Consider the following 15,576-nt stretch of genomic DNA (forward strand, 5'->3'; position numbering starts at 1 on the left):
GTGAGTATGTTTGAGATTGCTTTTCTAATGTTTACAGTGTCGAAATGCTTCAGAACGGAGAGAAAAACAGCAGTGACAGATTGTGCGCCCGATGTTTGTTCAGTGTCATTCTGTAACATGTGGCGCGCGCGGCGTAGCGTTACGTGATTTATAAAAATCTATAACAGATATTGACTGAATTTATGACCTGCATACAGGTTATTTTAATCCTGTTTAACACTGGATATATTTAACGTTACTTCAGCAGTCTGCACTCGATGTGAAGCAGGAGTTTTGCTGTAACGTTACTCACACGTGGTTTGAGAAGCACACACTTGTCTAGTCACGCCGGTGTCTGGAGTTCACCTACATTTATCATCTCAATCTTCTTTTTATTATTTTTTTGTTGTTATGAGAGGGTTTTGTTGTGTCTTTTGTGTAGAAAGTGTGTAAGTTTTTTGAAGTTTTTTTGAAATATAGAATATAATGTGTTTTTTTTTTTTTTCTTGTCTGTGGAGATGTGGGAGAACCAGGAAATGTCTCTTCTGGAGAAGAAGGTGGCAGAGCAGGTTGAGGTGAGATGATGGGCATCATAATTTGGTTTATTTTCTCCTTCAAAGCCTTGAATGTGATGTTTCTGTGTGTGTTCAGTACTACTTTGGGGACCACAATCTCCCTCGAGACAAGTTCCTGAAGGAGCAGCTGCAGTTAGATGATGGCTGGGTCACTCTGGAGACCATGCTGAAATTTAACAGGTGAATACAAGAGAAATGCAGCATGTTTCTGGAAACTGGAAAATAGAAGCCGGGTTTCTGTGGGTTCTGGAATATCTTAACTCACGTTTACACACATTAAGTCCATTAAAAGTTTGTAAAAAGTCATTTCGTAGTGTAATGGCATTAAATGTTGAATTCACTGCAAGAAATCCTCAGTATTTTTGTCTTGTTCTATAATACAAATACATAAAACATCCTTAAATCAAGAAACGTTTAGTTGCAGATGCAATTTGAAGCTATAAAGGTTGAGAAATCGAGCGAAATTAAGTGCTTCAAACTAGAACTAAAGAAGAAATGTCAATAGGTACAAAAACATGTTTGCTGTCTGAGTTAATAGCTTTCACAAAACCTGCAGAAACCCTGAATAATGGTTTTTTTTTTTTTTCCCCGTGGTCACCATGAACTGTCGTTGCATGAAAAGAGAGCTACTACTTAGAAATATTCCTTTAAAAAAAAAAAATAACACTCAAAGTCAGTCTGTGTAGCTTGTAAATCTAATGGCTCAGGGTTTTTGCTGCTGTTGTGTTTGTGTCTCATTTTGTGTCCGTCCTCACAGACTGAAGAGTCTCACGTCAGACGCAGCTGTTATTGTGGAGTCGCTGCAGAAATCTAAAACCGGTCTGCTGGAGATCAGCGAGGACAAAACCAAAATAAGACGAAATCCCAACAAACCTCTTCCAGAGAACAACGAGGAGTACAGGGACGCGCTCAAACACAAATCCATCTACATGGTGAGCGAATTAGGTTCCTCTTTCGGTCTCTTGGCATTACCTTTGCTCTAAAACAAACAGCGTATAGGGTTTTAACAGGTCATCTTGATCTGTTTGTGTTACTGGATCCTATTGTTTTTCTCTCTTGTCAAGCCACGTGTTTCTGTTGGTTGACTGATATTAATGTTTAAATTCAACAGAAAGGTTTTCCGCTTGAAACCACGCTGGATGAAATTAAAGAGTGGTTTGCAGATAAAGGCACAGTTGAGAACATCTACTTGAGGAAAGGAGTCCAGAAGACTTTCAAAGTAAGGCTTTTAAAGTGACACGATACTTCACTGGTCAGACCAGTCTTATTATTTATATACTCTTATGGTGTTTGTTAATATTTTGAATGTTTTAAAGAATTATTTAAATTTTTGATTAAGTTTTATTCATTCTTTAAAGATTTCTATTTAGCTTTGTTCTTTAGTTTTAGTATTTGTAGTACACTGTAAAAAAAAAATTGTCAATAAAACATATTTAGAATACATTTTACAAGAAAATGCTTGAATTTCAGTCTTCAAAATTTCGCATTTAGTTTAACACGTTGCTGTTTCTTTGCTAGTAAATTTCACAATTAATAACAGTTTCTGAGTAAAAATTGCTTGTGCATTCAGTTTTTTCAGTGTACGTCAAACGTATTTCATTTTAGTAAGTTGCCAATGCAATATTGTAAGTTGGCATTTCGTATAATATTTATATTTAATTTTTTCAGCTTTATTTCAGTCAATTAAAAACAAATGTAAATTTTTATTTTTTTTAGTTAACAACACTTTTTCCGTTTTGCCTGTTTGTTTACAGGACAATGCCGTTTTGGGGACTGAAAACACATATTTTTGAAAACAGGTTTCAAAGTGCAAGTTTTTGAAAACGGCATCGTTATCGTTTCCGTGTAAACACCCAAAACGGGAATCTTTCAAAATGGTGATGTCATGCGTGTGCGTAGTACGTGTTAGGTGTGTACACATGCGCAGTACGTGTCGATTTTAAAGGCAAGCGCGAACAAACATACATAACAATGGAGTATATGCTACTGTGGTTGCTGCTCAACAGTTTGCTAACGCTTCTTCAGCACAGTGTGGATTTATTTCAGCAATATTACAACCAACAGTGGAGACGCATCATATGCAGCATATAATCGTCACTTCCCTACAGGTGCAGTTTACTAACAAGGAGACAGCGCCAACTACTGGCCTGGCATACATAATACAGCGTTTTTGCCTGTTTTCGCGGATATGTATAAACGAGAATCGTTTTGAAAGCATTGTCGTGTCGTAAGGGAAAAACTTCTCCGTTTTTGACTCCACCGTTGTCGTGTAAACGTAGCCTGGGACAGACAAGATTACAGTGCTTGAAAACTGTACTTGGCATTGTAAAACTATTTTATTAATTTTTATTAATTTAAAACTATTAAAGAAATTTTGTATCTACCTCAGTTTTCCTGTTTACGTTGCTGTTATTGTCTGCAGGGATCGATCTTTGCGGTTTTAGAGTCTGAAGAAGCCGCCAAGGCTTTTGTGGAGCGCGCAGATGTTAAAGAGTACAAAGGGAATGAGATGATCGTCATGATGAAGTATGTGCTTCTGCAGTTCAGTTCCTCATTTGTCTCAGAGCAATGCATGTTGTTTTCTTAGTACCTGAATGGCTTTGAATGTTCTGGAGTGAGAGTTGTTAACCTTTGACTTCTGTCTGTAGAGATGACTATTTTTCTAAAAAGGTGGCCGAGAGGAAGCAGAATCGCGTGGAAGCAAAAGCGAAAGCAAAAAGGTAACGCACAACACACGTTTTCTTCAAAAAAAGTGAGATGAGTTGAAAGTTATAATTTTAAATGTGCATTTCAGTGAAAAGGAGGACAAGCAGAAACAAGCTGAAGAAGAAGAGCTGGTGAGTTTTCATGCGGGAATGCAAATGAAACAAGTTGTCAGATGTGACTGTGTTAATAATAAATGGCTCTTGTGTTTACCCAGAAATCCCTGAATGATCAGAGAGGCTGCCTGCTGAAGTTCTCCGGTGAGCTGGGTCAGACCTCGAGAGAGGATTTCCACGCGATCTTCTCAGATCATGCTCGGATCAAATGGATTGATTTCACCAGAGGAGCTAAAGAGGTGAGGAATGTTTCACAAATACGTCCATCACATCCAAGTCTAGACAACATTATTTTTACTACATTGTTTTTAAAATCTCATTTTAGCTGATGTTGTATGGTTCTAATGTTGTAAGTTCCACAGATTGTGTTATTTTGCTTTAATGTGTTTATTGGCAATATGAGTTATACCTTAAAGACGTCTTTGATATCTTCCTCAGGGCACCATCCTGTTCCACTCGAACGCCCAGGAGGCCCTGCAGAAGGTCCGAGAGGCTCACGGAGGAGAAGATCCTAAGGTTAAAGAGCAGGTTGTTCAGTGGGAGGTGCTGGAGGGAGACGTAGAAATGGAGACTCTGAAGAAAATCATCGAGGATCAGCAGGAGTCCATGAACAAGCGTAAAGGAGGCAGAGGTAATCCAGAGGACACAGAAAACACACACGCGGCTGTCTGAACCCACAGAGTCTCACAGTTTAACACATTGCTCTTATGCTTCGCCGTGTCCTGTGACTGGAGGAGGTCACCGGGGTCGTGGAAGAGGCAGGGGAGGACGCAGAGACCGAGGAGGAAGAGAACAGACCCAGTTCAAGGGAAAGAAGACCAAGTTTGATAGCGATGAAGAGGGAGATGAAGGTAAAAGGGACATTTCTCCTCGGCTGATGTCACATACACTGAAAGAAATGGCGTAGAAACCATTTTCACTCTGGAATTGCTAGTAAATTTTATCACACTTTAGTTTGGGGACCGATTCTCACTATTATCTACAACTTTTGCCTCAAAATCCTAGTTATGCTTATTAGTAGTTAGTAAGGTAGTTGAGTGTAGGTATGGAATGAGATTAAGAGATCTAAAATATGATCATGCAGAATAAGGCATTATACGTACTAATAAACAGCCAATATGCCAGAACTGTGCAAACTAATTAATGAGAATTGGTCCTTTAAAATGTTACCTTAAATCTCACATATAGTTACAAAAAAAACAGCAAGTATCATGTTGAGTTAAGAGTTAAATGTGAAATTTTGAAGTTGAAAGACCAAAGTAGTATTTTCTTTTACAACTTTGAAAAGTCATTTTTAATGTAATTTTGAGAATATAAATGTAAAACAAAAATATAATAGGTATAATGACTTTGTTTTAAACATATTTGTATTTTTTATTTTTTTTAACAACTTATGCCTGGTAATACTAGTCATTTAAAACATTTAGAAGTATAATTAAATAATATATTTAAGACATAGTCAGACGTTGTGGTCGTACTTTTCCTCAATACAAACCCATACAAATCAAAACCAAACAGAATATTATGAGCTATGAATTTGTTGCATAGCCTTTTCTATTTCTTTTTATTATTTTAAAATTGTAATTGCAGCAAAGCAAATTTACTTTCTTGTTCTTACTATGTCCGTGACATAAAACTGCCTTTGTACATGCATTTCTAATTTAAGATTTCTGATGTTTTGTTGAGTCTGAGGCCTGAGACTGGAGGCTAGTCAGGCTTTTTATTAGTTTCATCACCCGCAGACATGTAGTAGATTAAAATACCTGAATGAATAAAGTTTGCTTTGAGTTTTTGGCTTTCGTCATATGAAATCAGAGCTGTATTTTCTCCTTCAACAGAACAAGCCAGTCCAAAGAAGAGACCTCTGGAGTCTAATGGTCAGGATAACGAAGAGCCCGCTTCCAAACAAGCAAAAAGCGAGAACGGTTCTTAAGGGCAAAGAACTGCGGCCTTGTTCTTGCACGATTTTCCCTAAAATCGAGAAACCTGGAAGATGCATTCTCAGACTACGTCCTGTGTCAAAAGATGCACGAAAGCGCCACACTTTTTTCCCTGAACACACCCTGAAAAAGGCTTTTTTTTTTTTTTTTTTTTTTTTTTTCTTTGAACAAACATACTGGGTGCCTGGATGTTGTTTATTTATTTGCCCATACACACACTTATGATTGCTGGTATGAATCAAGATCTCATCTGCAGCTCTATAAATGTGTCATTTTTAAAATATATTCAGCTTAAGCAGTTAGCTGGAAGCGCTTATATAACTCTTGATATTTTTAATTGCATATTATATGTAATATACAAAATAATATACTATATATAAACTATAATTGCATTTCTTGAGCGCTGACAGTCTGCAGAATCTACACCGATTGTGTTTTGAGCATAATCAAAGAGCTGATTATCGGTTCTGACAGCATTTGTTAAATTCAGTACTGTATTATTATTATTATAGAACTGTTTGAGGCCTATAAGAGAACTTAAGGGTTTTTTTGACAATGTCAGAATTTTTAGTAATAAGTATTGGTCAATACTGTTATTTTCCATTAACAAAAAACCTGTTTTCCACCTGTTAGATTATTCCATTGCTTTTGTCACTTGCACAAATGTAACATAAGACAATAAGTGTGTGTTATCCTTGTTTCTTTTTATACGTTGCTGTAAAGTTGCTTTAAGTGGTTAGAGGCATGTAGATCTGGAAAGTTTTCATTAAGAGGAATTAGATTTGACTGATTTTTTTTTTTAATCATATTTTCTTTATCACAGGAACAGAAACATGTCTCTTAATCTAAAGTGCTGTTTTAGATGCCATGCTTTATATTTACCCCTTCAGGGCTTCAACAAGCACTCATTGTTATTGTTTCCTTATTTTTTTTACTGTCTGTCATCTGTTAAGATGAATATTACACATTTACAAATTCAATAAAGAGTCTTGAAAATCAAAATAGTATTTATGTATGTGGTGTTGTCATTTTTGATGCAGTAAACATGGCGTCGTACTTGTCAAGTGCACCAGTTCATTTGTAGTTTGTGGCTCTTTTACACTCTTAAGTATTGGTGAATGTTATTTATATTTAAATGAATAATCTTGCAGTTGAACAGGCCTTGCAAATCTACAGCTTTAAACAGATAATGCTTCATATTGTTAAAAAAAAGGCAAAAATTATAATAACAGCAACTAACTTTATACTCGATGCTTTTGATACAGACTCAAAACCATAGTGAATCCTTCAAAGATTACACACAAAAGTTGCTAAAGAATTGATCATAAAAAGTAGTAAATGTTGTCTAGCTGGAATCCTCATTTAAAAATGTAAATATTTTATAATTAGATTGTAACAGTGGCAGACAGAGAACTATTGTGCTCAATGGATATTTATTGTATCATGTCTACAGACTGAATCTAAACTTGTCTTTGTAATGCTAATATTATGACTACCGTGTTTCTGCCTTTCTTAAGTCTTGATTAGCCCTTCCACAAATAAAGGCCTTAAAATGGTCAAAAATATGAGCAGAAGAGAAACGCATTGTATCTGTATGGTCACAGCACAAACATTACTACATCATTATGATGTATGATGTCATATTGTGTTGAGAGGAAAAGTGTAAAGCTCCATGTGTTTTTAGAGGTTAACTTTTGATCTGAATTATTATTGTGATATCAGTGCACATCCAGCAGGGGGCGTCATGCCTTCATTTTACTACCCAAATGTCAAGACGTTGTACTGCAGTTTTTGCATGCTAAATTCAGGTTTGCTTTGCTTAGAGGTGGTTGTGCCCTTTGATGATTTCCTTTTGAGTAGAATGCAAATACCTCTATCTGTGGTGTTTTTCCTTTGGTGCAATGTCACTGTTGGGAAGCAAAGGAAATTTCCAGTAGACTGGTGTTGATCCACGGCTCACCGCATCGGTGCATTGCAGTTTCTTGATCTGCTCCCACCATGGTTTGAGATTTGTTTGTCGAGCTCCATGTTTTTGAAATCTCCACCTATTTAACATGTCCATATTATGTCTAGATGTTCATGCTTGTGTGAAAATCTTTTGTGTACTGGCTGAAGAGATGCTCTGAAATCAAGAATTTCATGCTTGGGCCAGTGAGCATTTAACACACTAAAACCACTGCAAATGGTTTTAGAAACAAACTTAAGCTGAAAAAAACCTGTTGGTCTTATCTGGTTTAAGCTGGTCCTCCAGCCTGGCTAAATCAGTTTCTAAACTCCTTCTAAAACAAGCCAGCCAGTTCAGGCCATTTTTTACCCCCAGCATCACTTTAGTAACCGTTCTTGCATGTGCAAATATCATATCATCTTTGTATGAAAAATCTGATTGTTATTCACATTTTTCTCCCAGTTTAGATGCTTGATTATTTTCTGATGTTCTTTCTCTCTAATGTTCAGATTTGTGCTGTTTTCTATGCCCCCCCCCATTTTTGATGTCACTTGACATGGAGCAAGCAGCTCACAGTATCATCATGCACACACACAGGTCTTCATGCATCGGTGCGCGGTCTATTGTCACCCTTGTTTTGCATGCACAAGCTGTCTCCAGCATGTCAATGAGTGTCCCTGGTGTCTTTCAACGTCTGCAGCACCTGAAAGTCAAACATTCGACTGTGGCTGTTCAACGCACATAATGCATGTCCTGTGAAATGAATGCCAATGGCTTTACGATCTTTTACAGAGATATCGCCATACGTGACGTGAATGTGACATGAATCATTTGTTAACAAATAGGTTGTTGCTTGTCATTTAGTACACAATCTAGTATCTACAACCCATCAGTTGGAAATTCACAGCACTTGTTGAAGTCAAGTAGATATCTGGCTGAATATCAAGGATTATGCGTCAGTGCTTTGTAATTACCTTTTTGCATGTAAGCATCCCGTCACGTCACTCTGTCCCAGCATGCACGCTGCTGATGGACACTCGTTGTTATATGACCTTGAAAAGTGCATGTGTATACCCAGCCACAGGCACCTACAGCTCGCTCTCATTCACACATGGTCAATACCTGAGCAATCAGGGCTTTAGTTTAGTAGTCTGTGGGTGGCGAGGGCTTTCAGAGATGAATGGACAGAGAGATCAGCCTGATAACGGAGGGTTAATTCCAGCCTCAGTGCATTATGTGCAGCTGTTCATCAGTATTGTAAGTTGATAAAGTGTTGTAGAGGTTAGAAGAGAAGAATCATGTGTTTGTGTGCAAGAAATGGGGAATGTCCTCTATTCAAGGTCACAGGAAAAAGTGCAATTGATGAACGCTGGATGTGTGTATTTTGACTGAGATATAGTTTGACGTAAGCCGTACAAGGGCGGAGAATCAGACTGGTGGGGTTCTTCTCCCTAAGGCAGTCTTGACATCACAATGACAAGATGATTAATGTCTATTTTTAGTCCGTTTCTTTTTTTTTTTTTTTTTTTTTTTTTTTTTGCCAAAAGTCACGCTATGATCTTTACTTGATGCAAGTCTTTAGAAATGTCAGTGGTATCATTTGAGTACTAAACAAGTGTTTAAATCCTATTCATGATTTTTTTTTTTTTTTTTTTTCATTTTAGGAAAGGGCAGCATTAGAAACGCCACACTGGACTTAATTTTAAAAAGCAGTTATAACATATCTTTATTCTGAATTCCTTGTCTATACATGCATTAATAAGTGGTGTTTGCCCATCCTCAGATTCCCAGCCCTAGATATAAATATACAGTATACTGTCCAGCACCATTAGTTCTACAGATGTGAAGGCATTGTGTGATTTGGTATTGTGTTAAAGTGATTCGTAAAGGATAAATCCAGTGAGAGGCGAAACATACAAATAAAATCCCATAGGTTTACATTCACTGTGTAAAAACTGTTTAAAGGTACGAAAACTGCTAACATTTTTGGTTCCCCAAGGAAGCTTGTTGAACAGCTCTTAAAATAACTATTGTTAGTGTTAAGAACATTTTAATAACTTGAAGAGATTTTATCCACTTTTATCCCACTTTAAATGTTTAATATTAATTAAGATTTTTTTCTCTCTAAATTTAAAACTTATTATTTTATTTTTTTTAATTTGAACAATTCCTTTCACTTTTTGGCAAAAAAAAAAAAAAAAAAAGAAGTGCTGCACAACTAAGGTTTATATTAAAGCATGAAAAATTTTGATATTGTGTGATATTTCTTTAAAAAATAATGTTTTAATAAACGTTGTTGTTAAACTTTTGTTGTTGCAAAATTGAAAATATTCTACAGCATGATATTATATTTTTGTCATAATTTCCAAAAGTGAAACCAAACTTTTATTTTGGCAGGTTGTGGTGAAGACCTTTGAGTTTATGTTTCCTTGCTTCAGTATGTAGGATAGTAGATATTTAAACAACCGTCTTTTGCGGTTTAGTCCATATCACAATTTAATTGTGTATGCCTTACTTTTGATTTATTCACAGAAATTTTGTTAAATTCTATGACATTACACATGATACAGTAAATATCATGGATTTCATCGTATGGCCCTACAAGCAACATTCTGGCATCATTGAAGTGACTTTTGTCTGGGCAAGTAAGCTACCACTCAATATATATATATATATATTAGGGAATATAAAACTCTAGTTAATTCTGTAGAGCCATTTGATGCTAATGTATTACAGCCATATCACTAGATATCTGTGAACAGGTAATTAGTATCTGGTTGCTTGTCCTGTGTACCTGCCTCTAATTAAACAGATGATTAGCTTTAACAAATTAGCCAAACATTGCTTACCTACCTGTCATAGCGGATGGATTGATTGATGGAGTTTCTAATAAGATCTGGAAACAAACTAAACACCAGTCCTCTGCCTTTTTTTTTAAGGCAGTATACTACATTTACTGGTTAAAAATGTTTGTCTAGCTGGACCAAGCATGTGGTTTAGCTGGTTGACAAGCTCAAACCAGACCTGCTTAGGCTGGTTTAAGCTGTTTTTTATCTTCCAGCAGCATATGGATATTTTTAAAGTTGCAATGAAGCTGAGTATCCCTATGAAGGGCCATGGAATATAAATATATATATCTCACAATTTAGACTTTGTTTCTCAAATTTCAGACTTTTTTTCAGAGTTTACATCAAACAATTCTTGTTTTTCTTCTTACAATTTTGAATTTACATTTCACAATTATTATTTTTTTTCCACCATGGAATAAAAAATTAAAAAGGTATTTGCTACTATTCATCTCACAGTTCTGAAGTTATTTCTTGCAATGTTAATCACAGTATCTCAAAATTATTTTTGTTTTCTCGTAATTATATCAGAATTGAGAGACGCTGTCTCTAAGAAAGAAAAAAAAATGGGAAAAAAGTCAGAATTGTGAGAATGTTGCAATTACCTTTTTTTCCATTCTGTGGCAGAAACAAGCTGCCATACATGTAGGGTGGGGATTTGGTTCTGTCCATTGGTTGTTGATTGGATGCAGGCAGATCTGAGTTGCAAGTTTGCAGTCAATTTTAAGAAAGGGGCGGAGTTTAAGTGGACAAAATGGTTGGAGAAATTTACCATACGACATCAGAGAGAAGTCTGCCATGTCTCTGGAAGATGGAGTTGTATATAAATATTGAGATCAAAACTAAATGTACAAATGAAACACATGCATGGATGAATTGTTCACTTTAAGCTCATGCATTAAGAAAATAGACGGCACTTTAAGTGCAATCAGCATATATACAGCAGTATGTGTGGTCACATCTTGTTTCCACCCCGTTCTGCAGTCTCCTAGAGATAAACGCAGAGATGCAGTCTCAAGGTCAGCTGAAGATCTCTCTGCATTGGGCTTTTCCTCTGCTGTCAGTTTTGCAGCTGTAGTGATATTAATGCTCAGGTCGTATGTGCATATGATTAGTGAGTTTTTGCTTTGATAAATGGCTGTGGGGTCGCTATCAGCCATCCTGACAATATTAATGACCACACCGACACTAAGCAGAGGGAAGCCAATGAACAGAAATATTGCTGTTATCTGTGCGGCCATAATCATAAAGACAATAGAGAGATGTTTAACGGCGGAGCACAAAGGCATTTATCATCTGAAAGAGGCGTGTCTGGGTGGCGAGACTCACGGAGGGCCGCAGTCGTGTGGGGGAGTGTGTGGAGTGTGTGTAGTGTGTGACACACTTTGAACATCCATTTTGTGTAACTAGGACATGGAGGGTTACGTGAAAACACATTTACTTCAGTATAAAATAGCTTTTCACTCTGTTTTGTTAGTGGTCACTATATTTAGGGCTAAGGATCTGAATAGACCTTTAACTAGTTAAGTTTTCAGCATCTCCAGTTTCCTCTGACATTCTTTTGGAAAAGAAATGAAAAAATGCTGCATTATGCAATTATAGCTATGGAGTAATTCATTTTCAGCATAGATAAACTACCATTTAAAAGTTTCTTTTTGAAAGAAGTCTCACCAAGGCCATATGCATTTGATCGAAATACAGTAAAAACAATAATATTGTAAAATGTTATTACAATTCAAAATAACTGTTTTCTATTTTAATACATTTCAGAATGCATTTTATTCCTGTGATCAAAGCTGAATTTCCAGCATCATTACTCTTCAGTGTCACATGATCTTCAGAAATGATTCTAATATGCTGATTTGCTGCTCAAGAAACATTTCTGATAATTATTAATGTTGAAAACAGTTGTACTTCTTAATTTTTGTGCAAACCCTGATTTTTTTTATTTGAAATAATTTGAAATCTAAATCTTTTGTAACATTATGAATGTCTTTACTAACACTTTTGAGCAATTTAATGCATCCTTGCTTAATAAAAGTATTAATTTTAGTGCCCAGATCGAATAATCACGATTAACCACATCCAAAATAAAAAGTTTTTGTTTACATAATGCATGTGTGTACTGTGTATTTATATGTACATAGAAACACATACAAAAATATATGTAATATATTTTATTTGATATAAATCATATAATTGTATATATATATATATATATATATATATATATATATATACACATATGTAATACATGTACGTGTGTATATTTATATATACATGTATGTGTGCATATTTATATATACATTTAAATGTACACAGTACACACACATGTAGTATGTAAATACTAGTGCTGGGCAGCGATTAATCGCAACCAAAATAAAAGTTTTTTGTTTATATTATAGATGTGTGTGTGCTGTGTATTTTTATCATGTATATATAAAGACACACACAGACAAAATAAAAGTTTTTTGTTTATATTATAGATGTGTGTGTGCTGTGTATTTTTATCATGTATATACATGTAATAAACAATACTTAATATATGCTATATATTCATAATAAGTACACACACATGTATTATATAAACACAAACTTTTATTTTGGATGCAAGTAATCGTAATTAATTGTTTGGACAGCACTAATTTTTTATTTTTATTTTTTAGGAATAAAATAACTAAAAATCATACCAACCCCAGACTTTTAAAAAGTGTATGTGATGTACTTTTGGTTTACAACAGATGTACAATTTTCACCTGGTGGATCATAAAACTCCCAAAAGGCATTGAAGGAGAGATCCATGTGCATAAAGACTTTGGCTCTTTACGAAATCACCTAGCAGCCACTCAGAACACCCTAGCAACCCACCTGTCTGTGCGGGTAAATGTTAATGCCAGAATCAGGGTTCAGTGGTGACCCAATTTTTCAGCGGGCCAACCTGCAGAGAGAAACACCGGAGGAATCGCACACGTACTCCATCCAGATCTTTAACCTCAGATGGTCTGTTTCTATGACAACCCTCCTCTGGCCTGTGGAGGTGGGAGATGAGGGGCGGCGAGCGCTCGCTCTTGACCAGTGGGCCGTGGAGGGGCTGTCAATACTGTTCTGCCCCATCACCACCCAGAAAAAGAGAGGTGGGCGACTGAGACGGAGGAAGATAAATGCAGCGAGAGGAGGTGCGAAACAGAGAGATGATTGTCATAATGTTCTACGTCAGAAGGTCACCCATGTTTTCTTCAAATAATATGGCACAGCTGTCCTAGAGCATGTTTAATGTCAATATTAAATCAAAATTGACCCTGTTTACTGGTTTTAGGGGCAGTTCAGAAATTGCTTTTTGAATTATCGATGATTGTAAACATGCACTAGATGGATGCATTGCCTGTTAAAATAGCACTTTTTTAAGCATTACACTCTTTAAAATAAAGTTCCAAAAGGAGATTTTCACAGTGATGCCACAGAAGAACCATTTTAGGTTCCCCAAAGAACCTTTCAGTGAACAGTTCTTAAAAGAACCATTTTTTTTTCTTAGTGTAAAAAACATTTTAAAGGAGACCTATTATGTCGCTTTTTACGACATGTAATATAAGCATCAGGTGTCCCCAGAATATGTCTGTTAAGTTTCAGCTCAAAATACCACACATATAATTTATTATATAATTTTTGAAAATGCCTATTTTGAATGGAAGCAGACACCACACTGTTTTCATGCATGTCTCTTTAAATGCGAATGAGCTGCTGCTCCCCGCCCTCTTTTCCAGAAAAGGGCTGCCTTTACAGCTGGTGCCTCAGATACTCTGCTAAAAAAAATTTTTTTAGTTTGATTTTGATTATCATGTCTAGCACGCTGAAATTTTAAATGCATGAAATCAATTTTAAACTTCTGAAATACGTTTTTCTGAGTGCACACATCCGAAGTACGTGCACAGTAAGCATCTGTCACATGGTGTGTGAGTACTAAACTTCTCTTTTGTGCCTTATTGCGCTTAAACTGTCAAACACACAGTTTATGTTAAAAACACACAAGAGTTACAAAAACAGTCCTTTACGTCTGTGAAGGTAAACAACTGGGAAAGAAATTGCATGTTTATGGTAGATCTGTGTGGCAGCAGTGTAATATACAGTAAATAAATCAATAAATCTGTCTTGTCTCCTCTGAGGCTGGTGAGTGCAGCCAAAGACACAACAGTTAGCATAATACGGAAAAAGACGAAAGATGAAAAATAAGAAAGATTTTCGTGATATGTCACCTTTAATATTCTAAAGATCATTATTCCACTATAAAGAACCTTTTGTGCAATGGAAAGATTACGTGAATGTAAAAATGCCAATAAAAAACCTTTATTTTTTAAGTATAAATTGTTTCAAGTTAAAAATAGTTTCAATTTTGTTTGTAAACCAATGGATCAGTCAGATGAATCTATGGTCAGTATTAGCATATTTACTTGTTATGGACAAGCATATAGAGTGCAGGAATGAGTCTTAAAACCCAGAAATCAATTGTCCCTAAGTCAGCGGGTTTATTGAATGGATTTCTGGTAAATGCCTGAAATAAGGTCAGTGATTAACACAAGCTCAAGATATTTTAGTTTTTTATTCAGTGACATAAAATCAGGGCCTTTGCTAATAATTCTGGGCCCTGTTCACTGAATTTGCTATGGGGCCCCCTCAAAATCATATTTGAATGGTCTTGCCCCTTACTATATTATTCATCGGTGTTAAAAAAAAAAAAAACATCAAATTTGCTTCACCACAACTTTTTTTCATCTAATGTAATAAATCTCTCTTTTTTCAACCCCTTCACTCCACCCATATCCAATCAATTCCTGATGAATTCTTTTTTTCTCTTATTTAATGTTCAGTATCCCTCAGAAATATGTCTTATTGCACAAGTAAAATGGGTTGCATTTTGTGTTTCATGTTGACTTGAGGCCGTGGATCAGCACTGTTTATTTGTCCTGTATGAGGTTTATACAAACCCATGTATGTATATTTATTGATACAAGCTCAAATGTGTTGTAATCATGCATGTATGCTGATTCCAGCTACGTGTTTGGCCAGATTAACCTGTCCATGTGAGACAAAGTAACACTGAATCCTGAGCTGCATGCGCTACAAGGAAATGGCTGACTTTTGACAGGCCATTTCTCTTTTAGACATCATGGGCATCTTTTTCCATTCTTGTGGTTGCCATGGGGATGAATAAGTGGGTTTCCCTGCTGGGCAGAAAAAGAGATAATTTCAGTGTCTTTGTGTGTGTGCGAGAGCATAAATCATGGAGTGTGTTTCTGACTCTATAGCTCTGTTCCACAACAGTGAGCAGCTTTGCCATTTGCAGCCTATATAGACAAAAGTGACTGATTTGGAACACTTTACATAGACGGCAGCTCACAATTAGGGCTTCTTGTATGAAATGCAAGGGGGATTCAACTCACAGTTGATTTGCATTAGAGTTTGATGTTAGCATTTTCT

The 15,576-nt window shown here is 36.0% G+C and overlaps 1 protein-coding gene across 1 annotated transcript; it reads left to right on the plus strand.

Annotated features, from left to right (window-relative positions):
- The first annotated feature begins 497 nt into the window (after positions 1–497).
- On the plus strand, positions 498–6,320 carry LOC109099435 (lupus La protein-like). Its single transcript, XM_042725360.1, has 11 exons — positions 498–554; positions 631–734; positions 1,312–1,486; positions 1,666–1,773; positions 2,977–3,080; positions 3,203–3,274; positions 3,349–3,391; positions 3,475–3,612; positions 3,812–4,004; positions 4,108–4,224; positions 5,212–6,320. Exons 1-11 carry the CDS (start codon positions 498–500, stop codon positions 5,304–5,306), a joined length of 1,206 nt encoding a protein of 401 aa, XP_042581294.1. The 3' UTR covers positions 5,307–6,320.
- The last annotated feature ends 9,256 nt before the right edge of the window (positions 6,321–15,576 follow it).

Source organism: Cyprinus carpio, chromosome B6 (genome assembly GCF_018340385.1).
Source record: "Cyprinus carpio isolate SPL01 chromosome B6, ASM1834038v1, whole genome shotgun sequence".
NCBI classification, from domain to species: domain Eukaryota; kingdom Metazoa; phylum Chordata; class Actinopteri; order Cypriniformes; family Cyprinidae; genus Cyprinus; species Cyprinus carpio.